Source organism: Pogona vitticeps, chromosome 2, assembly GCF_051106095.1.
Source record: "Pogona vitticeps strain Pit_001003342236 chromosome 2, PviZW2.1, whole genome shotgun sequence".
Taxonomy (NCBI): domain Eukaryota; kingdom Metazoa; phylum Chordata; class Lepidosauria; order Squamata; family Agamidae; genus Pogona; species Pogona vitticeps.
This window is the reverse complement of record NC_135784.1, coordinates 252302492-252328367: the sequence shown is the minus strand read 5'-3', so window position 1 is coordinate 252328367 and position 25876 is coordinate 252302492. Positions and strand designations below refer to the sequence as shown.

Below are 25876 nucleotides of genomic sequence, written 5' to 3'. Positions count from 1 at the left end.
AGGAGAGACGGGGCAGAGATGTATAAAATGACACACAGGGCAGAGAAAGTGAATAGAGGTGTTGTTTTTTCATAATATTAGAATCTGGGGCCATCCAGTGAAGTTAACTGGAACAAAGAAAAGAACGTCTTCACGTGCTGCAGATTTAAACCCATGTAATAAAATCAACAACCATCAACTTGAATGGTTTTAAAACAAGATTAGAACAATTCATGGAGACAATACTACTGATTGGCACTGATCATGATGGCAACACATTATCAGTATTTAGAGGCAGCATGTCCTAGAGCAGCATTGGCAATGAACACAAGCAAGGAGGAGGTCTTTGGTCCCTGGGGGAGAAGAGTGTTGCCTCCAAGATGTCCTTTGGTTCTGTCCAACACATTTCATAACTAAATTCTAGGAGTTCCTACCAGGGAGCCTTTGCACTCTCTACAGGCAGTAGCTCTGCCACCATATTTATTTATTTTTGCTGGTAGAAATTAGCTTTGTAGAAAGATGAAAACATATGAAACCATGGAACCCCCCAAAAAATCCCATTATTTGGGACAGCACCAAAGAATCTGTAAGTCTTTACAAAGACAGACCATTTTTACTCTCTGCAGTAATTTAATGCAGCATTTTAACAAGCGAGAGAGTAGTAAAAACAAATGTGTGATTCATTGATGTACTGTCAAAAGACAGCTCCTAACAATTCACCTCTCTCACATAAAGCATGTGCTGCAATTGATTAAGAAATTACTACAGTCCTTCACACCCCCACTGGGACCAACTTCAAGCCCGGTATGCTTTCTCTGAGGGGGGGTGGGGAGACAAGCTTGGAAAGTTGAGATATTAAAAAGAAAAGAAACACTTCGCCAGTCCAAAAAGTGCCACATTCATCTTGCACTAATACCAGCTAGTTAGTGTCCTGTTATCAGTCAGGAATTATGGGCTGTTTGAGAAAGAAGGCTTAGCACTTGGTAGTCATCACATATAATTTAATCAATGTATAGTGCTTATCTTATCTGATTCTCACATTGAGCCTTAACTGTTGTACCAGTTTGTGCTTAATGTTCTGTATTCTGGCTGTCTTATATCCCATCTTTACCAGCATATGACTTGTACAGAGCTATGCATAGCGCAGTTCTTTGCAGATCACTAAAGCAAGGATGGCCACCTTCTAAAAGACGGGCAAAAATGGCTTCCAGACCATCTAGGGAGGCATCTCCCTGACAGCCCTGGGTTCATGAAAAGGAAAATTGGTCCCCAGTGTAGCAAACCTCAACACACAGACATGTATGACTTGTCATTTTTATGTGATCACCCAAACCAGTTTCAGATGGGAAGGGGACTTTTAAAAAAAGGTGAAAGAAGTGACCAGACCTCCTCCTTTTCTGTTTTTTTTTCCCTTTCCACCCCTTTTTTTTTTTTTGAGGGGGGAGGCTCTGTAATCACATGAGTATTTTGAGACTTCAATACAAAACTGGTTGGTCCAAGCCATGTCCATGATCATCTTTTAGTAGAAATGTTTAATCTGCAACCAAATTAAACTTGATTACCAATTGCAAAACCACTGTATTATTTTCTTACTTCTGGTATAACTGCCCACAGATTATTCCACATTCTGTAGGAATAAATTGATTTCTGTGAGAACAGGCAAGGACACATAAAGCTGATACTGTAAACCTATTCACTTGGAAGCAAATTCCACTGAAATCAAGGCAGTTTAGAAACTGTTTTTTTAAAATTTTTATTTTATTATTCTAACACCCAGCCACCTGAGGATTCTAGGAATTACAGTTTTTAAAAGATACATTTTCAAAGCTCTGGAAATGAATGGGCCATGCAAAGGAATTGTATACTCTGACCTCCCATAGAGGCAGAGAGCCTTTTTAAAGGGGACACAGGGGACAATCGCTTCCAACCTCACACATTGGAAGAGGCTCATAAAATGACATATAGTGCAATGAGAAGCAGGTGGAAAAGAGAGACCCCACCAATGGACATTGTCCTGGGTGTCAAGTGTCTTTAAAAGGCCTGATGCTACTGTTATGCTGGCACAATATTTGCCTTAATTTATGTCTAATCCAGATCAGGATTGGAAAAACATATACTGAAAAGCACATAACTGAGGAACAATCCCACCCTCTAGCAACACTACCATTGTGCACTAATCACAGCATGGGAAGAACTGAACAATTCACACTGACAGGGAGATTTATCTGGCAGAGAGATTACCTGGCAGTATAGTTAACATGTTATTAGAACATGGCTAGGCCAATGCACCTCTAGCACCCTGGGAGGCCCAGCACCTTCCAATCCTTCCTCATTTTTCAACTTGTCTTTTTTTAAAGGCTCGGAAATTCCTTTTGTTCCATCTAGAGAACGTGGGTGACAATTTTGCCATGTTTTCACACCCTTCATCATGCCCAACTTTTAGTTTTAAAAATACATATTATAGGATAAAAGAGGGATTTTCCAGGGTTTCCTCACCAAAAATGTGTTTTCATAAGGAAAATATTTAGAGAGGGGAATAGGAGTCGATGCAGCTCTCCAGGATCAGGGATGGGTTAATGAGGCCCTTAGACCTTAAGGCTGACACCACTGCATTAGAAAATGATCTCCTTCAAGAGGACCTTATCCAAGGAGCTTTGAGAGGTAAACAAAGGCACCACATGCAAGTCTGATTGCTTGAACTTCAAAGTTCCTCGCCTCTGGAATAACCTACCTCCGGAGATTCGCGCTGCACCCTCGCTGGGTACTTTTAAGAACCAACTAAAAAGTGGATGTATAGGCAGGCCTTCCTTTCCAGTTAATTCCTGTCCTCTTTCCTTTTTTTTTCTCTTTATTTGATTTATTTTGTATTTTTCCCATTGCAAAATCATTTAATTAATTAATTGTTATAAATTTTTCTTGAACTTATGTTTTATGTTGTAAGCCGCCTAGAGTGGTCGAAATGACTAGATAGGCGAGGTATAAATACAATTAACAACAACAACAACAACAACAACAACAATAATAATAATAATAATAATAATAATAATGTGAAACCTGGAATGAATGAGGTTTATGGAAGGAAAACAATATATCAGTTGATAATTGCTAAGTTGACATCTTACCAGTTTGGCCCACATATGTACTAGGATGTAATGTTAAACATACAGACAGGAGTGTTTACTAGTCTTTGTTGGAGATCCCCGGTATTACTTAGTCACCTCCCACATCCAGGCCCAATCTTCCCTAGTTTCTGAGATCAGGTAGGGTTGGGCATATTTGGGTTGATGTTAAGGGAAACATGCATGTGCAGAGTAGTTTGCAGCAGCAATGGCTCCTACTCTTTTAACAGAGGTGTAAATGTCAGAAGGTGCAGCTGACATAGCAAGCAACAGCTGCTGCAATTCCCTCTTCTTCACTATTGAAAGTAGAAGAGCCCTGTCCTCTTTTGCCTCTGGCTAACCTATCAGTAAATAAAGGCAGCAGCTGCTCCCTGTTCCCTTACTTGTTCTGTGTCTCTGGTTCTACAATAATAGAAGAGATTGGTCAGTAAGGGAAGAGAAGGGTGGTACCAAACTACCAAAGCCCACTTTATCTGAATCTTCTGTCCTCTGCTTGTAGAGATCACACAGACACTTCACTCTGGAAGCTTCAGGTGTTTGTTGCAACCTCTGCATGCACAAACTAATATATTTCTTCCTTCTTGACTATAGCTGAGGGTTTGTAAAAAGTAGATTTCCCAGCTTCAAAAGTACCCCATCAGAACCCACTGCTAAAGCAGGAGGGAAGTGACAAATTACAAAGCATGTGTTTTTTCTTGCATACAACCTGTTATCAATGGCAATTTCTACACAGGTGTCTGTTGTTCTTATCTATACACAACAATGCTTCATTTATACATCTGCCTTAATCCAGTAGCAAAGTTATATGTTTCTTCCTGCTGCCTCAGGAAACTTGTGCTGCCATAACTGGTATTTCTAAGCATTGCTGCTATTCTTCGGTCTTGTTATTTTGTCCTAGGTTCAGAATCCATTTAAAGCTCCTCAAGGACACAGTCATTCTGTTATAAGTTCCATTTCAGTGTCCTTCACATGTTTCAGCTTTTCAATTCCGGGCGCATATCAATTCACCAAGTGCTTTTCCAATTTAGATATCTGAGGGAGGTTGTCCAAGGGAAAGGCTCTGCTTAATTTCCCCAATATTTCTGTATCTGGTCACCATTCATATTCCAGGGCCGATTGTGAAATATCTGTTTGTTTCCTACTGATTCTGGTTTTAAGGCCATCTCAAAACAATCATAGTTTCTTGCTTCTGCTGCTCACTCAATTTACTTCCACTTAGAAGCAAAAGAGGACTTGACTTGATTTTGTGTGTACAGAAGAGAGGACACCGGACCAAGGGATTGTTGCCAGTGGTGTAGTGGAACTAGAGCTGGCAGGGTCACAGCCCTAGTATTTTTTTGAGTAGCAAAGACTATGACCACATCTGCCAGCCCCCTCGGATTTCCCTTGTTCTCTCTACAGTTCCTGCAGTCATTTTAGCAGCTGAGAGAAAAATTGATTTTTCCAGGAACAGTGTATTCTTGCAGGCTGTCCCTGAGGGTAGTTTAGTCTTAAACTAGCAATTGAGAACCATTAACTTCACAAAATACCTACTCTTCATGTATTTAAATAGACTGACCCAGCTGCCTGCCTTTTTGGATTCTGCTTATGCAGGGTGATTGGCTATGGGGCCAAGATGAGCTGCTCCACTTCCAAAATGTACAGCTGTTAATAGCTGGTAAGTAGATAGCTTTGGGAGTTGTTGCTGTTGTCTTAAATTCCATGCTTCTATAGCAGGATAAAGCAAAAATCAGGCCTAAAAAATGTTGAACTGCAGGTCCCATCAGACCCCACTCAGAAGAGAGAAGATAAGGTATCTGTTCACTCTGTAACCAACCCTTCCATTGCACCATCCAGATGATGGGGGGATGGGTTAGAGACATGAGAATGCAGAAGTACCCTATTTCCACTTTCACTCTAGGTATCATCAAGAGCCCAATCCTTCCTGTTGCAATGATCAGCAAGAGTGGACAAAGGAGATGGTAGGAGCAGAAGTTATGTTCTCTTGGTTGCATGCTTCCTAGAGCTTTACTCAAGAGGAGAAATGCCAGAACAGAAAGAGTTGTTTCAGGGGAAGAGGAGCTGCTGCTTACATGCCAACACTCTTTTTCTTGGCAGCAAGGATTGGCCAGGGGATGGTTGCTTCTACTAGTCACTGACTGCAAATCCTCTCTTTGACAGCTGATTTGAGCCAGCTGAGCCAGTCAAGAGCAGAGTGTAAGCAAGGAAAAGGGAGGAGGCAGTTACTTGCTGGGACCCATGTCCATCGCTATATCACCCAGAGGGAGAATGGTGGAAGCTCTTTCTACAGGTATCCTGCGCTGGTATTGTCCAGATGCTGTAAGGAAAGGAGCAGAGATGGCTGGTCTTTATCTTTCTCTAGGCAGCCCCATTGTACCTGTCTCCCCGTGTGGTGCCCAGAGAGGGCGAGCAAGCAAGAGGAACTAGGGGAGGAGGTTGGCTTCTCTCCCATGCACGCTCCACTAGGAAAGATGTTCTAGATGCAAGCTTTAGAGGCTGCCAGATCTCTTCATCTGGCACAATCAAGCAAGTGCAGTGACGGAAGGGAAGAAAGAATAAATGGTGGACAGTATTCAAATTATGCGACTAGCACATGGTATCCTGAGATGGAAGGGAAGGGGGTGAGCGTGTAGGCATTGTATAGTGATTTTTAGAGGCCACCTCGTGATTTTAGGTAGGCACGTCTCCTGCTGTCCTCTAGTTTTATTTATTTATTTGATTTGTATCCCGCCCATCTGGTCTATCCGACCACTCTTGAGTTTTCTAACTTCTGATTCATATGGAGGGAAGGGAGAAGAGTTCGTTAACTTATTTTGTTATCATCAATCATCATTCCCCATCATCAGCCTTTACTGGTTGCTCTTCCTTCGAAAGTCTCGTGGTTTCAAAGGGGTGCTTCCCTTGACGTGTCGTTGTGCTTTTAAGTCTCCTTCCCTAGAACCTGAGATCAGCGGAAAGGTCACCCCGCCTCCATCTGTTTCACTCCAGTTCGGAAAGAAAAGGGAACCCACTCTCACCCTGCCGCCTGTTTCCCCAGAAAGACCAACCGAGGGCGCCGCTCCCGCCCACCCACCTGTCAATAAAGGCCGAGCCGGCTCCGCCTACCCGAGCCTCGTGGAGCTGGGCAAGAGCGCCGGCCGGACCAAGCTGGCGGCGGCCGTCACGTGAGCAGAAGGGGGTGGGGCCGCGAGCGGTCAGCTGACTGGCAGCAGCTGCCGGAAATCTCGCGCCTCGGAGAAGAGGGGGCGAAAAAGATGGCGGCGGAAAGGGAACCCCCTCCTCTCGGGGACGGCAGGCAGACCGAGTTCGAGGAGCTGGAAGACGGCGAGGACCTCTTCACCAGCACCGTCTCCACCCTGGAGGTAGGTCGGGGTGGGGGAGACTCCAGCAGCTGCCTCGCCGTCCTCGCTCTGCCTGTCAGCGGTGCCTCCTGGGTTCCCTCCCTCTGCCCGGGGAGACCGGTGGCCCTTCGGGGTTCCCTTCCCTCAGCCCGCGGTCCCGCTTCGCCTTCTCCCCGGGTGCCCTACCCGTCCCCTAGGCATCCATGCCTGCCGCTGCGGGGAGCAAGCGGCGTCCTTCCTTGCTCAGGGCTTTCGCTTCCGTCCTGCCCCTCCGCTCGGCTGCAGCCCGGTGCCCCGAGAGACTCGCCTTCCAGCCGTGACACCTCCACAAAATTGCCCCTGACCTGCCTTCCCTTAACCTTCCCCCTTGGAAACCGTATCTCTTCCGCGCTGGGCTCTCTCTCTAGGTCTGCTGCACCTTCTGGGGTTTGAATTTCAAATACTGACTGCTCGCTCCGTTGCTGCCAAGTGAAGTCTTGACACGTCAGGTTCTTTAAGGATGAATATTTTGTTTACAGAGGAGAACCTCGTATTCATTTCCATAAAATGGGCTTCTAGGCTAACCTGCTGAATTGTGTATAGTATGTTCTCTGAGACCTTAAACTTCCTCAGTTTTTCTCCACCTCCCTTTTATTTTGCTGAGGCCTAATGGGAGGTTTTTGAGCACTTAGCAGAGCCTGACTGGGAATAAGCCCTGTTAGCTTCATTGAAACTTTCTTCACAGTAGACTTGTGTGGGAACCTGCTGCAAAAATATGTTGGAGCAGATTATTTTCCTGAGGGCAGGCCGTATGCATGGTGTTTTTTTTTTTTTTAATATTGTGGCCCTTGTTTGGTTAATTCACGTAACTTGTACACAATGTATGTGGATGCAGTTTGCATACTTGTCTGTATGTCTTCAAAACAAATCCCATTTAAATTAGTAATTAGCTTAAGAATTGGGTGGGTAATATTTCTTGGGCACTAAGACTCAGTTAAAACCTCCACTCTTTATATGTGTAATATATATTGAATGCTCTTAAAGCAAAATGTTTATTTTGATTTGTTAACAGTTTATGTAGTGGTTTTCTCATCCCTATTAACTGTCCTGTTCCTGTTTCCAGTGCGTGATGAATTTTTTTTAAAAAAAACCCAAGAACAACAGAGGGCCATCTGTCACAAAAATGAAGCACTGCTATTTTGCTGGAGGATGCTGCCTGCTGCTGAACTTTAAACTAAGGAAACCAGGGTGTTGGTTTATTTCCAGCTTATCATGCTGTGTCCGTGATGCTTTGTGAATTGCTTTGTGAATTCTGGATACGAATCCTTGAAACCAGCTGAAGTTTTTGGGTATACTGGGAGGGAAATAGACTTCAAGAAGAGTTTATTTACTTGAACTGTTTTCTCCTATCCCCTTTAAGTTGTTGAAAGAGGACTTTATAGTATAAAATGAAACATTAACCTAAGCAGGGGCTAAATGAGAACCAGTTTTCATGGTGCATGTTAGAGCTGTTTGTCCAGATGTTAATATTTTCTCATGCGTGCAATTTTGGCCTTTGGCCTGACGTTTATGCTGCTATTATGGTAGTTTTCCCCAGTCCCTGTCAAAGTAGCTTTTAGTAATAAAGCTCCAAATTGAGAGAAACAAGAGCAGAAAGTGTGCCTACTGTAACTGTATGCACTAGAACAAGATCAATGCAATCTTGGTGGTTAAAAAAACCTCTGACTTTAAAGGACATTGAGGTGAAACTAACACAGAGAAGATCTGATAGTTGTAAGTCTTTGTGTTTTATAGCTAACTTGTGTGTTAAACTGTAGTAGCTGGGAAAGGTGAGGTTTTAGCTGGTAGAACCACAGTTATGCAGACATTTGAACTTCCCAGTTCAAATTGTGAGTATCATGAACTCACTGCCATCAACTTACAGCACCACATTTCCAGATACTTAAAAGCTGCTCCCTGTTAAACAGCACTATCTGATGCTCCAACCTTAAAGTCCTGTTCTACTGGGTTTTCCCTTACAATGGCTGAAACAATAGCAGTGGATTTTTAGGTTACCTACCAAATTATATAGAATCATAGAATAAATGAATTGGAAGGGGCCTATAAGACCATAGAGTCCAACCCCCTGCTCAGTGCAGGAATCCAAACACATATTACTAATACTATTTTACTTTTTTATAATGGCCTTCCTACTAGAGGGCAGCAGGTCCTGGTCTACACATTTTTGCATAAAAGGCATGGTTTCTGAAATCACATGGAATGATAGAGTACCTCCCTACCCACCCCCATAGAGATACTCTGGAATTACACTAATGTTACCTTTCCCTGACTGGCTTCTTGATCAATAGTATGCAAGCACAGTTGTGTTTTCTTCAATGACTTAGCAGCACATCATGGGTTTTTTTCTGTAGAAGTTTGTTCTTTATCCTAGTAGTGTGATTTCTCTAAGTATTGTTTGGGTATCAGATGTATTTTTATCTGGTTATAACATGTACACCTTATTTGAAAACCCTCTTTTTTGATCAGCACCAGCTATGCCAGGGAAACTATGTATTGTATAGTTTTCATGATTACTAGGGATGGGATCTCCATATTTTTAGGACTTCCAGTTCCAGAATTTGCCCAGAATCTCTCAAGCTGAATTCTGGGAGTGAAAGGAAATTAGACCAGGCCTTCCTATGTCCATGTGCTTCTTGTACCACTTCTGCTTCAAACCACATGAAAACTACTCTAATGCACTGTGGGGGTTCAAAGGCTCGCTGCAACTTGCAGAGGTGCATGAAAGGGCAAGTCCCAATACCTGTTAGAATGTATAGAGGTAGCATCCAGTGGAACTATCTCTCCCTTGCACCTTTGTGAGTTCCTTAGAGGATTGGGCCTCCCACAGTGCAGTGGAGTGGTTTTCTTGTGGTTCAAAAAAGAAGCTGCATGGGAAGAACATGGAGATAAGAAAGACTGGCTTAACCCTTTTTGGTTTTGAAGCTTGGCCTGTATATATATTTCCTTTCCTAGCTGTATGTGCCAGTATTTGTGTTCTCTAGAGGTTGCTTCATATGTGACATTGACAAGGCTTTTAGCTGCTTGTTCAGCTGGCTGGGGATTTTATCTGGAGGACTCTGTTTAGCTTGCAAACTACTAAAGTCCAGAAAAATAAAAATGTATTTTAGATCAGTGGCTCTTAACCTTGGATAACCCAGGTGTTCTTAGACTGCAAATCCCAGAAGCCCCAACCAGCATAGCTGGTGGTGAAGGCTTCTGGGAATTGCAGTCCAAGAACACCTGGGTTACCCAAGGTTAAGAACCACTGTTTTAGATTAAAAAATATTCTACTTTGTGCAGTAGAGAAAGTATATGCTGTACTGTCTACTTGGTGTCCTGTGTTTCTTTAAGTTCAAGGTAGGAATATCATGTCTTCAGTGCTCCAAATAGATTCTTTTTCCTCTTTATGTTAGAACTTGAGTACCCCAATGAGATGTAGAATTGGTTTATCCCAGTGGAATTGGAATTGATGGGTAATGGGTTCAGGACAGATGAAAATACACTAACCAATATATTCTAATAGAATTCATACCTGCAGGACACTGTTTATGATCATTAGATCACTTTAAAATGAGATTGGACTGAGGAAAGAGTTAGGTTTGCTGTGGTCCCAATCAATTGCTCCAGCATTCCTAACAACACCATCATAGTCTCCAGGGTGGTGCTGTCAATTTGTGCTTGTTCTTTATTTTAGTAGCCAGTCAAAATGATTTGCCAATTACAGTTGATCCTATTTCTAAACAACTGTCTTCTAGTTTGCCCCTATTTATGCATAGCTAATACAGTTTGACAGTGGAGCCAGAGGTTGGGAATTCAGTTTCCCAATATGCCCCCTAGGAGAACAGTCAGCCTGTGTAGCCGTGGGCAAGACACAGAGTCCCAGGGTGCCTGAAGAAGAAGGGAATGGTAAACTATTTGGTATTCTCCATCTAGAAAACTCTGAAAGGGATTGCCATAAGTCAGAGTTGACTTTACAGCATACAGTTATTAAATATTGGATAAACTCAGTATCCACATGTTTATGGCTAGCAAGTGTATATAAAATATAGCAAAAATTGTATTTGTGAATGAAATCAAAAGATCAGGGCAATTCTTCGTGGTGTCAATGTTCATGTATTTTTTTTTCCATTCTAAAAGATTGACATATCTTTTGAAGTAAATTGATTAGTTACTATAAATAAGATGTGATGTTTTTGGTTCTTATCTCTGGGTCTGCCTATTACCAAAATAGGAACCTGATAAAGTTTCTGAAATTGAATCTGGTCCTCTTTGAAAGAGGATACCCTTTTTCTTTAGTATGCACTTGTATACATCCACCAGCTTGTGTGGCATAACATACCGTGTTCCCTGAAAATAAGACAGGGTCTTATATTAATTTTTGCTCCAAAAACGCAGTAGGGCCTATTTTCAGAGGGTGTTTTATAAGTCATGTTATCTTTTGGTTGCTGCATGGTGGAGGGTGGGGTTTCACTTAACTAGGGCTTATTTTGGGGGTAGGGCTTATATTATGAGCATCCTGAAAAACCATACTAGGGCTTATTTTCAGGGAAACAGGTTATAATCTAAACTCTTTCCTCTTGGACTTCAGTAGAAGGGTACCCATTTCATATGAGATAAATGAAACAAAGGAACTTTCCATTATCAGGTTTTTACCTGTTTGTAGATTGTTACTTCTTGGGATGCCTGCTTTGATTTTGAAAAGGATGATCATTCATAAATGAGTTGATTGGGAATTCAGTGTATAAAGGCAGTGCATCAGTTGCTGGATGGCTTGTTATGCCTTGCTTTTTATGACCTATCTAGGGGTATCTGACCACCGCTGGAAACAAGATGAGTTTTCCCAACCAGGGTTTTATTTTATAAATATATATTCATCTGAATGTTATAGGGTGCATAATACCCATAATACCTTTCAATTATGCCAGTGGTATTTGTAAATAAATCAGCTGCCCAAGGGAAATAATTAGTTGAATTCAGTTGGGTTTTGTTTCTGTTCAGCCAGTCTTAAATATATTCCAATAAGGGCATCACATTCAATTTTAATTATATTTTAACTCTTATAACTCAATTTAATTAATTGTTATTGTTTGTTATTTTATTGTATTTTAATCTTTTATGGTTTTAAATTGATCTGAGGTGTGACAGGCTTTTTAAATTGGTAATATTTTATTTATTTATTTATTCAATTTATATGCCGCCCACACTACCCAGAGGTCTGGGTTAATAGTTTAACTTCCAATCTAATCTGTGCACATATACTGAGAATTTTAACTGCATTCAGTGGCATCTACTCCATAAGTCTCTATAAGATTATAGCCTAAAAACCATCTTCTGCATCTATTGCAGAATTATGGCATTCTGCCACCCAAGCCATATGGGCACTACAGGCATCTTTAAAAAAAACACATACTTTCAGGCATAGTGATTAATTTAGATGGTATTCAGAACCCTTCTGTAAGTGAATGCTACATTAGACTCTACCCTCGTGTTTAACTGAGTTCATATAAAGGATATTTTTGAAATACCAAGAAGTGAAAACAGTTGCTAAAATTCCTTCCTTTCTCCAGCAAGACTGATGATTAATGTTTCCTTTGTATGTTGTTATTCTGAAATGTCTAGGAAGTGGAAATTGCTGACAAGCGTGCTTATATATAATGGTTTTCATGTTTTGTGCTTGTGAATGATAATATTATGAAGTGCACCAGGTTTATTTAGTGATACCCTGCTTCCCAACTCTTCGCTTCTTTCAACAGTCAAGCCCTTCATCTCCAGAGCCTGCCAGTCTTCCTGCAGAAGACATCAGTACAAATTCTAATGGTCCTAAGCCAGCAGAAATCATATTAGATGATGACAGGGAAGACCTTTTTGCTGGTAATTTTCTTTTATACCCACTTCTCTACCCATTTAAAAAAGAAATTTCAGAAACAATTCTAATTTACATGTTGATAACAGTGTACAGATAAATGAGATTTGCAGCTTTGTCACTGGAAGAAATAATGTTTCTAAAATCGCTTTAAAAGAATGATAACTGCATTATGAACAACTGTTAACAATAATTCAAAGAGTGTTTAACAGTCTCCTGAATGATAAATATACTCCTTTGTGACCATAGATTGTGGTTTTGTGAATGATAGTCAATAAACTGCAAGCTTGTATTAATTCACTATTGTCTCTTTTGCATGAGCACGACAGACATTGAAATCATCTGCTTTTATTCATGAAGCAACTACATTGTAAAACAGCTTTACATGTTTGGATTAGTAGTAGACAGAACTATACTTTTCCTACTGATATGGAAAATCATTGGCTGAAGTCCTGTTTCTTAGTATAGTAAGGGACATTAGAGTCCCTTACTATACTGTACATTGAATCATAGGAGATTTGGTGAGTTAACTTATAAATTCTAATGCGCCTTCTCTCGCTGCAACTGTAGCATAGTAAATTGCAAATAGAGTAGGCCCATTTGAATGAGTGGGACATATGGAGGAGTTGACTCTCCAAATGCCCATTATTCAATTGGTTTACTCTAGTTGCAACTTAGTAAAAAGCCACCAGATTTCAACCACTGTGGCTTTTGTTAAAAAAAACCCTATTAGATAATTAATCAGAACAAGGCATGAACAAAACATTGCTACATTTGATATTACTTCCTTGATGTTTGAAATGTCCAAGTTACGAAGTAATGGTTCAAAATTTTAGCATTGGTGGAAAGACTTATAACATGCTCTTATAAGAATCCTACAAATTACTCCATTGAATGTTACCTAATTTGCCTTGCTCTGTATTCTAGATTCTATACAGTAGTACATTGGAAATAGGCATTTTATATCATAAAATATACAATGCAAAATATGAATGAAAAACCTCTGAGTCTTTTCTTAATTAAAAGTATTAGAATTCTCTAAGTAGTGCTTGTAGGATGTGCATTAATCCTTTCCTCTTTTTTCCATGTAGAAGCCACAGAAGAAGTTTCTCTGGATAGTCCAGAAAGAGAACCAATACTTTCTTCAGATTCCACTCCTGCTGTTACTCCTGTTACTCCAACCACGCTAATAACACCCAGAATGGAGTCAAAAATTGTAGTAGCCCCTGTGGATTTTGATAGAACCAGGGAAGAGGTAAGAATAAAGTCACAATATCATTTTTACTGAGCTGTAAAATAATTTGCAACTGAGTGGAATTGTTATTATAAAACTTTTAATTTGGAATTAATGATACTATACCTGCACAGTAAAAATGTTCAGGAGAACAGAGAGATAAAATATTTATTGTTTGGGGAACAATTATTTTGTTCTTATGGAAAATTAGTTTTATTAGTGATGGAGAGTGTTCACAGTTCGCGTACATGAGACTAATTGGTATTAGTAATTTCTCTTATACTGTTTCAGTGGATGTACCTAGCCCATTTTTAGAGCTTACTCATCTAGCGAGTGGTAAAAATGCTATACATGAATAATATCTTACCTGTTAAAGAAATGTGAAAAACTGTGAGGCTGATTCTTCTAACTTTCTATGTAACATACTCTTACCTACTTCAGATATATGTATTTAGACAAGAAATATGTGAGCCTTGCACTTCTGTATTTAGTTTTAATATGCTGTACTCTCAAACTGTAGTGGTTAGTCTAGAAAGTATTGAAGTAACCAAAGTTATTTGAAGGTAACCATAAAGTCAACATTCCTAATAACCACAATTTCTTGATTGAGACTGCAAGAAAAACTGAAGAAATTGTGAGTTAGTTGCAGCATGCCAAGAAGGGAAGCATGTTGTCCAAAGGTTTGAGCATGTCTCAGCTTATGTTCATGTCAAGAAGGCTTCAGCATGAACAGGACCTTGTTAATAGGAGAGAAATTTTCCTAAAATGCAGATTGAGCTTTTCTCATAATGCTTCTTAACAAAACTGTTGTGCTGTTCTGGTAATAATTCAGTGATCAAATATTTTCCAGTTCACTGTATTTTTCGCTCCATAAGATGCACCTCTCCATAAGACGCACCTCTCCATAAGACGCACCAAATTTTTAGGAGAAGAAAACAGGAAAAAATAATCTGTTTTCTTCTCCTAAAAATTGGTGAGCCTTATGGAGAGGTCCGTCTTATGGAACACACCCTAGGATCTTTGGAGGCTCACCCAGCCCCCCCCCCCGAGGCCAGAGGGGGCAAAATCGCCACCTTCTGGGACTCTTCTGAAGCTTCCCAAGCCTCAAGAGAGTCCCACAAGGTGGCGATTTTGCCCCATCTGACCCCTGGGGGGGGCAGGGTGAGTCTCAAGGGTTCTAGGATGTGTTCCAGGACCTTTTAGAGACTCACCCTGCCCCCCCGGGGGTCAGAGGGGGCGAAATCGCTACCTTCTGGGACTCTTCTGAGGCTTCCCAAGCCTCAAAAGAGTCATAGAAGGTGGCGATTTTGCCCACACTGGCCCCATGGGGGGGTGGGGAGAGCGGCGCAAGGGTCCGAGTGAGCCTTCCCGGACCCCCCACAGGGCCAGCGTGGGCAAAATCGCCAGCTTCCAGGTGGGGGGAGCATCGCAATGGTCCGGGAAGGCTCACTCGGACCCTTGTGACGCTCCCCACCACGGGGCCAGCGGGGGCGAAATTGCTGCGAAAAGGGAGATCGGGAAAGGGCTCTTTGATCTCCGTTTGCCTTTTAAAGCTCTTCCTGATCTCCCTTTTCGCTCCTGGTGTTGTTCTGACACTTCGTTAATTTATGATGATTTTTTGTTTTCTCCATTGGAAACCATTAGACCATTCAATTGTTTTCAAGGGAGAAAACAAAAAATTACCATAAATTAACGAAGTGTCAGAACAACACCAAAATCAGTTTGCATAGGTTTCAGGAGGTGGCTAACCATTGCAAGCATTTAAAACGGCTTCCAAACATTGTAAGACACTTTTACAGGAACGAAAAAGAGACATCGTTGTGTGAAAATCCCCCATAGGAAACATCGCTGTGTGAGGCGGCAAATTTAACAGAAAAAGGCATCGTTGTGTGAATTCATCGTTGTGTGAGGCACCCGTTGTGCGAGTCACCACTGTATTTGAGGGGATGCTAGTTCTCTGTAGTTGACTTGCTACCTAGCCATTGGCTTAATCATGGACGTGTCCAAGATTTAAGAGTTTGTCATTAGACATAACTGACAAACGTCTTGAAAGATAAGTCAGTAACTATATCAAATATTTCTTTTAGATTGAAGAAGAGGCAAATGGAGACTTGTTTGACATTGATATTAGTGTGTCAGATCCAGAAAAAGTTGGTAAGTTTGAAAATGGCACAGTATAGACACAGTACATAATCTGTTAAAACCTGTTTATATAGTCATCTTGATACCATACTAAGGGTGTGATTATACAGCCAGAGAAATGCAAATTCACTTGCTCTGACATTGCACTAGGATGTTCAGGTTTCCCTATGTTTGTTTGCATTAACTGGCCATGCAGGGAAGAAGAAATAGATTAAACAGCCTTGTTTTCAGCTTGTTAATGTAACTGTCTTGTAGCCTTCAGGAAACACAGTTACAGGAGAACTACCTTAATAAACTGTAAAAAAGATCTGAATGCCAATTTCCTCCTCTTGTTTTTCCCCTTCCCCTTCCTTCCTTTCTTTTTTGACTGTTTCTGCTTCTTTTTGGTATCTAGATGCAGTAAAGCAACAGCAATATCACCAAGCTGTTTTTTAAAAAAGCGTTTATCATTTCTTTGCTCTTCCCCCATTCTACTGTGCTCTTGCACCAACCACATCACACACTTTTCTGCATCAGTTTGTGTGATTACACCAGCTGAACCAATGCAGATGGATCTGTTATGGAAAAAAGTAGAAGCCCCACTGGTAGAGGGAAAAACTATGGATTGAGTGGTGGACTCCAGGCTGATTTGCAGTTACTTTTGCATCGTGTGGTCAACAACAACAACAAAAAGGGAATTGGACAACCCCAGTCACGCAGTATTTCCTGCATTTTTGTCAGTGTAGTTGCAACCAAATTCTGTGAAAAGTGAAACATCTAATAACTGACTTGTGCATGTGTCTTCTGCAGGTGATGGCATGAATGCTTACATGGCATATAGAGTAACAACAAAGGTAATATATGCTTGACAGAACAATGTAGGATTTTGACTTTCAAGTGCTAGTGTATATGTTGCATTTTAAAATAACATATTTTTCTGTTTGTAGACTTCCTTGTCCATGTTTCACAAAAATGAATTCTCTGTTAAAAGAAGATTCAGCGACTTTCTAGGCTTGCACGCCAAATTAGCAACTAAATATTTGCACGTTGGGTACATTGTGCCTCCAGCTCCAGAAAAAAGTATTGTAGGTAAGTGCAACTTTTGTCATTTATTTTAAGTGAAAATCTTGCTCTGACTTGAACAAAAAAGATGTAGATTTAAATATGGTAATTTAGAGGGAAGGAGAGGGAAGAACAAAAGATTAATATATTTAAACAAAAGGAAAATTAGTTCAAACACTTGAAAAAAACATAATCTCTCCCACTGTGGAATTAGTCTTGCTGTATTTTATGCTATTGATGATCAGATCTAAACTTCTTATCTTTTTTGCTACTGGTATTATGTCAGACTGTTGAAAATTACGTTTTAAATTGTTACTTGTGCTTGTAGAAAACACGGACATTTTTGTGCATTTATACTCATGAGTCAAGTGTTCAAGAAACCCTGATATTTAACCATGGCACAATGTTCAGATGAATCAAGAATGTTTTTCTGTTAATGGATAACAAAGCAAAAAAGAGGTCAATAAGAAGTGAACAAGAAATATCAATATGCTTCTGCCATATTTTGAAAAAATACAGTTTTTAAGCTGGGTGCATTAGGGTCAAAATAAACCTAGTACTGTGTGAGATTTGTAATTACTGCTTTTAAAAACTAACATTATGACTACAAATAGAGCAGATTCTGTTTTTTCACTATGCTCTCAGATAAGCCAGCTAGGGTTATTTTAAGGAGAAATGTGGGGTAAAAAATTGTAAATAAATAAATAAGCCTAGATTCCGTGCAATTGTTTTTGCTTTTCATTTGAACCTGATGTTTGGATCTGAGGAAGCCTTCTCTTAACTATTAATATCTTGGATCTGAATTTTACAATAGCATCCACATATCCATAGGGGATTGGTTCCACAATCTACTGTGAATTCCTGAACCTGCTGATATGAGGGGACTCTATATACAACATACAAAGGGGCGGGGCAAAGGCCATGAAGGTGCTGTGTGCAGGGCTGTGCAACCCACAGACATGTTAAACTGCCGAATCAAATTCCATGAATATGGGAGTCCTACTGTTCTCTGAAGCATTTTTGAAATCTTTTGGTAGTGCATTCAGAATAGGAGTACAGTGGTGCCTCGCTTAACGAGTGCTTCACTCAACGATGAATTCGCATAACGATGGCCTTTGCTGGAAATTTTGCCGCCTCACCTAACAATGTTTCCTATGGGGGATTTTCGCATAACGATGTTTGGGACCTTGCTTCACTTAACAATGACAGTTTTAGGTCCCCTGTTTCGCTTAACGTTTTTTTTTTTTACAGCCCTGTTTTCGCTATTTTAAAAATATTCTAAAATGTTTAAAATGCTTGGAATCGTTAGTGCACCTAATAAAACCTTCGTTAAAGTAATTTGGCTTCGTTCTGAGTCTTTTTGAATTTTTGGTGATTTTTTTTCACCATTGAAATGTATTGAATAGGCTCCTATTGGAACGGATTAACCGGTTTTCAATGCATTCCTGTGGGAAATGGTGTTTCGCTTAATGATGTTTTCACATAATGATGTTTTTAATGGAACCAATTAACATCGTTATGCGAGGCACCACTGTATATACTTTTATCTTCCTGTGGTACAATTAAAATAAAATTGTAGTTGAAAAATGATAGACCACATTGAAGTTTTCCAGCTATGCAAAACTCTACTTATGGGCATTGTAGCCAGCCACAACCCAGGCCTGTTCTTTTTAAAAACATCTTTCCAGTAGCATATCTGACACCAGGAATTAACCACACCAGACCTGGTGGTGAAAATTATTTATTTATTTATTTATTTATTTACTTACTTACTTACTTACTTACTTACTTACTTACTTACTTACTTGGCTTTTATACCGCCCATCCAGATGAATCTACTCTGGGCAGTTTACAGTTCAAAAAGCAATAAAGTTAAAAATATAAATAAAACAAGCAAATATAATCCAAGATGGAAAAACCAGGGGAAGAAATTAAGCAGTTAGGAGGGAAGGCCTGCTGGAAGAGCCAGGTCTTCAGTTTATTTTAAAAAACTCCCAATGAGGGAGCCAGGTGGATCTCAGGGGGAGGAATGTTCCAAAGGTGAGGGGCCACTGCCAAGAAGGCCCGGTTTCTAGTTTTTTCCTTCCAGAACTCTCAGAGTTAAGCCCCTCAGCCGTCCAGCCTGGCTAGAACGAGCGACACGGGTAGAACCAGGTAGAAGAAGGCAGTCTGACAGGTATTGAGGTCCTAAACCAGCGATGGCTAACCTTTTTGAGCCTGAGTGCCCAAACAGCGGCACAAAACCAAATTATTTCTTTCAAAGTGCTGACACTGCAATTAAATCTGAATATTGATGTTTTAGTTTAGAAAAAACAACTCATACAGTTGTCTGAATTAATCATCACCTTCTGTCTTCAAAACATAACAAAACTTTCAATGATACAAACACTTTTTAATTGAAAAATAACCATTAACTCTAGTAAATGGAAACAAATATTAAAGTAATACAAGCCAGGTAATTTATACAAACTTTTAAAATAATTATATGCATGTATTTTTGATAAGGGTACTCAACTTGGCATGCTTTTACACAACGTGATTTTTTGATGTTGTATGCATGCTGATAATTTGTCAAACCTTGGCCATATGCTGTTAGTTTGAGAGCAACACATGGATCACCCAGATAATCCAGATAGTGTGGCTGCTGACCTTGAGCCAGACATCCTGGAGAGTGAAGCCAAGTGGGCCTTATAAAGCATAGCTAACAACAAGGCCAGTGGAGGTGATGGCATTCCAGTTGAACTGTTTAAAATCTTAAAAGATGATGCTGTTAAGGTGCTACACTCAATATGCCAGCAGTTTTGGAAAACTCAACAGTGGCCAGAGGACTGGAAAGGACCAGTCTACATCCCAATCCCAAAGAAGGGCAGTGCCAAAGAATGCTCCAACTACTGTACAATTGCAGTCATTTCACACACTAGCAAGGTTATGCCCAAAATCCTACAAAGTAGGCATCAGCAGTGTGTGGACTGAGAAGTTCCAGAAGTACAAGCTGGATTTCGAAGGGGCAAAGAAACTAGAGACCAAATTGCTAGCATGCGCTGGATTATGGAGAAAGCCAAAGTTCCAGAAAAACATCTGCTTCTGCTTCATTGACTACGCAAAAGCCTTTGACTGTATGGACCACAGCAAACTGTGGCAAGTTCTTAAAGAAATGGGAGTGCCTGACCACCTTATCTATCTCCTGAAAAATCTATATATGGGACAGGAAGCAACAGTTAGAACTGGGTATGGAACAACTGATTGGTTCAAGATTGGGAAAGGAGTACGACAAAGTTGTATATTGTCTCCATGCTTATTTAACTTATACAGTGGTGCCTTGCTTGACGATTACCTTGTTAGATGAGGAAATCGCTTGACGATTAGTTTTTTGCAATCGCTATTGTGATCGCTAAACGATGACTGAATGGGCTTTTTCGCTTAACATTGATTGGTTCGCTGGTTCAGGAACTGATTTCTCGCTTAACGACAATCAAAAACAGCTGAACGTCGGGTTTCAGAATGGCCGGCCCACTGTGCTTTTGGATGGATTCCTTGCATTACAGGCACCGGAAAATGGCCACCCTATGGAGGAGCTTTGCTGGACGCTGAGGCATTTCGCCCGTTGGAATGCATTGAACCGGTTTTCAATGCATTTCAATGGGCTTTTTCATTTCGCTTGACAAGGATTTCGCTTAACAGCGATTTGAACTGAATGAATTATCCTTGTCAAGCGAGGCACCACTGTATGCAGAATACCTCACGAGAAAGGCTGGACTGGAGGAATCCCAAGCCAGAATTAAGATTGCCAGAAGAAATATCAACAACCTCAGATATGCAGATGATACCACTCTGATGGCAGAAAGTGATGAAGAATTGAAGAACCTCTTAATGAGGGTGAAAGAGGAGAGCGTAAAAATGGTCTGAAGTTCAACATAAAAAAACTCAAGATCATGGCCACTGGTCCCATCACCTCCTGGCACATAGAAGGGGAAGATATGGAGGCAGTGAGAGAGATTACTTTCTTGGGCTCCATGATCGCTGCAGATGGTGATAGCAGCCACAAAATTAAAAGATACCTGGTTCTTGGGAAGAAAGTGATGATAGACCTAGACAACATCTTAAAAAGCAGAGACATCACCTTGCAAACAAAGGTCCACATAGTCAAAGCTATGGTTTTTCCAGTAGTGATGTATGGAAGCGAGAGCTGGCCCATAAAGGCGGCTGACCACAGAATAATTGATGCTTCTGAATTGTGGTGCTGGAGGAGACTCTTGAGAGTCCCCTGGACTGCAAGGAGAACAACCCTATCCATTCTAAAGGAAATCAACCCTGAGTGCTCACTGGAAGGACAGATCCTGGATTTGAGGCTCCAGTACATTGCCCATCTCATGAGAAGAGAAAATTCCCTGGAAAAGACCCTGATGTTGAGAAAATGTGAAAGCAAGAGGAGCAGGGGACAACAGAGGATGAGATGGATGGATAGTATCACAGAAATTACCAACATGAATTTGACCCAACTCCGGGAGGCAGTGGAAGACAGGAGGGCCTGGTGTGCTCTGGTCCATGGGGTCACAAAGAGTCGGACATGACTTAACGACTAAACAACAACATTTATAAAGCTTATTACGTATATTTAAATTCTGGACTTGTTTCTTCCAAAATAAACCACCCACAGAAAAGCAGCTATATATAGGAGTGCAGACATTACACGTTTTATACACTGCTTAAAGTGTATACACACATTTCACTTATTTGAAATGTAGTGTTGGAAAAGAGTTTTACAGATAGCATGACTTTTCAGAAAGATAAGTAAAGCAAATTAAGTGTGGACTTTCACTACAAGCTAAAATAACCAAACAAAGGGTACTGTACTACCATCGTAAGAAGACAAGCTCACTGGAAAAGGCAGCAATACAAGAAAGTGCAAAGCAGTAGGAAAAGAGGAAGAGTGCACATGAGATGAATTGACACAATAAAGGAACCCTCAGTCTTTTGTTTGTAAGACCTTTTGTTTGGTGTTGCAGTCAAAGTAGGACCAGGAGCAGAAAGACTGGGATTCAGATTTTGGGAATAAACTGATACACTTGCCTGCTTTGGGGATAAGAAATAGAGAAACACAATTGCTACACACTTCAGATTTCTGCTGTTCTCAGCAAACTGCAGAGCTAAATGCAGTGGAGATTAACAGTTTTGAGTCACACACACAAACACATAAAATTTTTCCTAAACTTTTAATTCCACAGCATTAACACAGAACCTTTTGACAAGGAAAAAAAGTTCCCAAAGAGACACTCTGCTTTGATTCAACAAACTAAGGGTAACATTTATACCAGATAAAAGTACACACACACACACACACACAAAATTTCCTAGGTCTTGAGCCACGTTTTAGTTTTGAGTCTCTCTCTCACACACACAAAAACACGAACACACACAATTTTTTCTAAACTTTTAATTCCACAGTGTTAACACAGAACCCTTTGACAAGGAAAAAAAGAAGTTCCCAAAGAGACACTCTGCTTTGATGAAACAAACTCAGAGTAACATTTATTCCAGATAAAAGTACACACACACACCCTTGCTCCCTCCATTTTGTACATACATTTAAACATGCTTGATGAAGTCGCAGGTTCCTTCCCTCCTTAACCTGCAGCCTTTCCTTCTTGCTTACAAAGTCACCTCCAGTCATTTGACTCCCAGGGGCCAGCTGTAACCAATCAAGCAGGCTTTTCTCCAATCTCTTAAAGAGATATCTTAAAGAAGGAGTGACGGAACTAAGGAAATTAGCAAGAAGAGGTGGCTGACATGGTTTGAGCTTTGGCGGTGGGGTAGGGTGGGGTGGGAGTAGCAGGGGGTAGTGCTCTGCTTGTGTGCCAAGGGAGATGTCTCAGCATGCCACAGGCAGCACGTGTGCCATAGGTTCACTATCACTGTCCTAAACCATTAAAGGTTTTATATGTAATCATTAGCACCTTGAAATCGATGCGGAATCTAATGGGTAACCAGTGTAAAGCGGCCAGAGTGGGGGAAATATATTTTTTCACCCCAGTTAGTAATCTGACCGCTGTGTTCTGGACCATTTGAAGTTTCCGCATCAATCTCAAGGGAAGCCCCACATAGAGTGCATTACCGTAGTCTAATCTTGAGACTACAAGCACATGGACGAGTGTGATATATGCCCCAACATCAAGATAGGAGCACAGCTGGGCAATCCGCCGAAGATGTAAATGGGCGGTGCAGACCACAGACGTTACCTGGGATTCCATGGCAAGCACCAGGTCAAGATGGACCCCCAAGTGGTGGAGCACACTCTTTGTGGTGAGAGTCACTCCGCCAAAAGAGAGGGAGCTTCCAAGCCCACTGATGACAGGGGCACCCACCCTCAGGACCTCCATCTTGCTGGAGTTCAGCCTCCGTCCATTCTCCTGCATCCAGGCAGCGCTCAAAAGACATAATGGAATCCACTGCTGATGGAAAAAAGGAGATGTAGAGCTGAGTGTCATCAGTATACATGAGGCACCACACTCCCAGATAATGCCTCCAAGCGGCGTCATGTAGATATTGAACAGCATTGGACAGATGACTGAGCCCTGCGGGACCCCACAATTGAGGAGCCACGGGGCCTGATACATTCTCCCCAAGCTGGACTCTCTGAGATTGGTCCTTCAAGAAGGACTGGAGCCCGACCACCTATCCCCAACTCAGAGAACCTCCCCAGGAGGATACCGTGGTTGACAGTATCAAAGGCAGCTGAGATGTTGAGGAGAACCAACAAGGATATTTTGCCCCTGTTGGCCTCCCTCAATAGGTTATCCAGCACGGTGACCAATGCTGTTTCCATACCGTGGCTTGGCCTGAAGCCCAACTGGAATGGATCCAGGCCATTGATTTCATCCAGAAAGGCCTGAAGCTGATCGGCCACCACCTCTCTGCTACCTTGCTAAGTAAAGAAACTTTGGCAACAGGCCTATAATTGCCAGTGTTTTCCACCACCAAGCTCGGTTTCTTCCTAATGGGTCTAATGAGCCTCTCCCCATGGAGAGACCTATTAATTATTGCAGTGGCCCATTCAAATGTCACAGGCCTGGCTGCTTTGATTAGCCTGGCCGGGCAAGGGTCAAGGGAGGAGGAGGAGGCAGGACAGCAAGCACTTTGTCCACCTCTACTGACGTCACCAGCTGAAAGTGAGTAATTCTCATTGGACACGATGGTGCGCGGGATGTCTTAATCTACTGTTTTCAAATAGGGGGTTAGGTCCAAGTGGATGGCCTCCACTTTAAATTTAAAGAATGCTGCAAATTGGTCAGGTGAGTGGTAAGGGGAAGCCAATCATTATGACCAATTCTGGATAGATTATATACTATTGGAAAAGTTCCGCCTGCTGATTGCAAGCTTCGCTCATCCGGACATAAGAACATTAGACTGGAAACAATTTTGAGCTTAAAGTGTTTTTTGTCCAGCTACAACAACCAGTTAGGATAATTCATACCCGCAAGTTCCTTATCTTACACCCTGCTTTTAAATTTGCTGAATTCCATATTTCCCCTTTTCATCACAACCCTCTTTTCTCACTCAAAACCTTCAGGCTCCCCTCTCTTTCATTACTCCAGCCCTCCAGCCTCCAGGATAGGCTTACACATATATCACCCAGGCAACCACGTTGCTACCCTGTTATCAAGCAGCTTGGCCAGGGTTCCCTTCACAGATACTTATTTTAAAAAGTCCTTTTGAGCCTGGCTTACATTAAACACTTATACCTTTACATGATGTTTTACTTTCAGATATGTTTGTGATTTCACTGCTACAATAGAACAGATTTTCTTTAGGTATATTTGAAGGGTGACTTCCACAATACATCTTGTGATATGTTGGAACTCAGTTCTAGGCCAGAGCTGGTGAATCTGCCCCTCAAATTCCAGTCACCATATCCTTCCCGGCTAATAATTAAACATCTTCACTTCTGATGTGGGCTAAGGATGTTGTTGGTATTTTTATTTTTGTCAAATTGCAATGTGCTACTACTGCTTAGCCAGTTGTGTCCAAACACTATTGCAACTTTGTAAAGTGTCTATTGGATCACCTTGCTTGTTTCCAGAGATCTGCCAGTGGAGAAAGACTGTGGTAAGTTTCTTCCTTACAAAGTGCTGCCTAACTATCCTTTAAACTGAAAAACTAATTGCTTTGGTTTTCAAGCATAAGCAGCAAGCATGCTTTATGCCATTGCTTCAAGACAAGAAGTTTAGACAGAAAAAGGTAGCTGCATAAATATATATTCCTAGTTCCTCAATGTATAGTTTCATAGTTGAAAATTGAAACAAGAAATAAATATGGCAGATGTTAGGTAGATGGAGAGTGAAGTTTGAAGCCCAACTCATAGCAACATTTGAATGTTTTCTGTAGCTTCATTGATGCTGATATACATTTTGGGGTAGTACTACAAAGTTCAGTTAAATTAATCAAATTATGAAATTAATATTTTTACATCATTTCCTTCAAGGCATGACCAAGGTGAAAGTAGGCAAGGAAGATTCGTCATCTACAGAATTTGTAGAGAAAAGAAGAGCAGCACTAGAAAGGTAATTTATCCCAAACATTGTTCACTTGACACATACTTGCATAGATACATTACCTTGAACGTAAGAGAACCTCACTTCCATTGATCAAAATGAATACTCCAGAACAAATTTTGAAGATATGGGGTGGAGAGGGTGGAAATCATCTCATGGAGCGCTAGATACTGTGTGAGGTTTCTGTGCTAGAAATGAAGCTTCTGAATGCTGTGGCACAATCAAGCAGCCATACTTTAGAAACATAATACAGTGGTGCCTCGCTTGATGATAATCTGTTCTGTTCAAATTGCTGTTAAGTGAAATTGTCGTCAAGCGAAATTAAAAAACCCATTAGAATGCATTAGAAACCTGTTAATGCATTCTAATGGGTGAAATACCTCATCGTCCAGCGAAGATCCTGCATAGGGCAGCCATTTTCCATTGCCTGTAAAGCGAGCAATCAGTGCTGAAAACAGTGGGGAGCCATTTTGCACAGCGGGCGGCCATTTTGCGACCCGCCGATCAGCTGTTTAAAAATAATCAAGCGAACATTTGGTTCCTGAAGCAGGGAACCAATCATCATCAAACAGAAAAAGCCCATAGGAACA

At 41.1% G+C, this 25876-nt stretch overlaps 1 protein-coding gene across 1 annotated transcript in view; it reads left to right on the top strand.

Annotated features, from left to right (window-relative positions):
* Nucleotides 1-6233: 6233 nt before the first annotated feature.
* SNX2 (sorting nexin 2) overlaps nt 6234-25876 on the top strand; it is a 32310-nt gene continuing 12667 nt past the window's right edge. Inside the window, exons 1-7 of the mRNA XM_020790655.3 lie at nt 6234-6460; nt 12211-12328; nt 13412-13575; nt 15642-15708; nt 16486-16529; nt 16623-16764; nt 25217-25295. Of these exons, the coding sequence (XP_020646314.2) occupies nt 6353-6460; nt 12211-12328; nt 13412-13575; nt 15642-15708; nt 16486-16529; nt 16623-16764; nt 25217-25295 (722 nt within the window). The 5' untranslated portion in view covers nt 6234-6352. The remainder of the gene's footprint in view (nt 6461-12210; nt 12329-13411; nt 13576-15641; nt 15709-16485; nt 16530-16622; nt 16765-25216; nt 25296-25876) is intronic.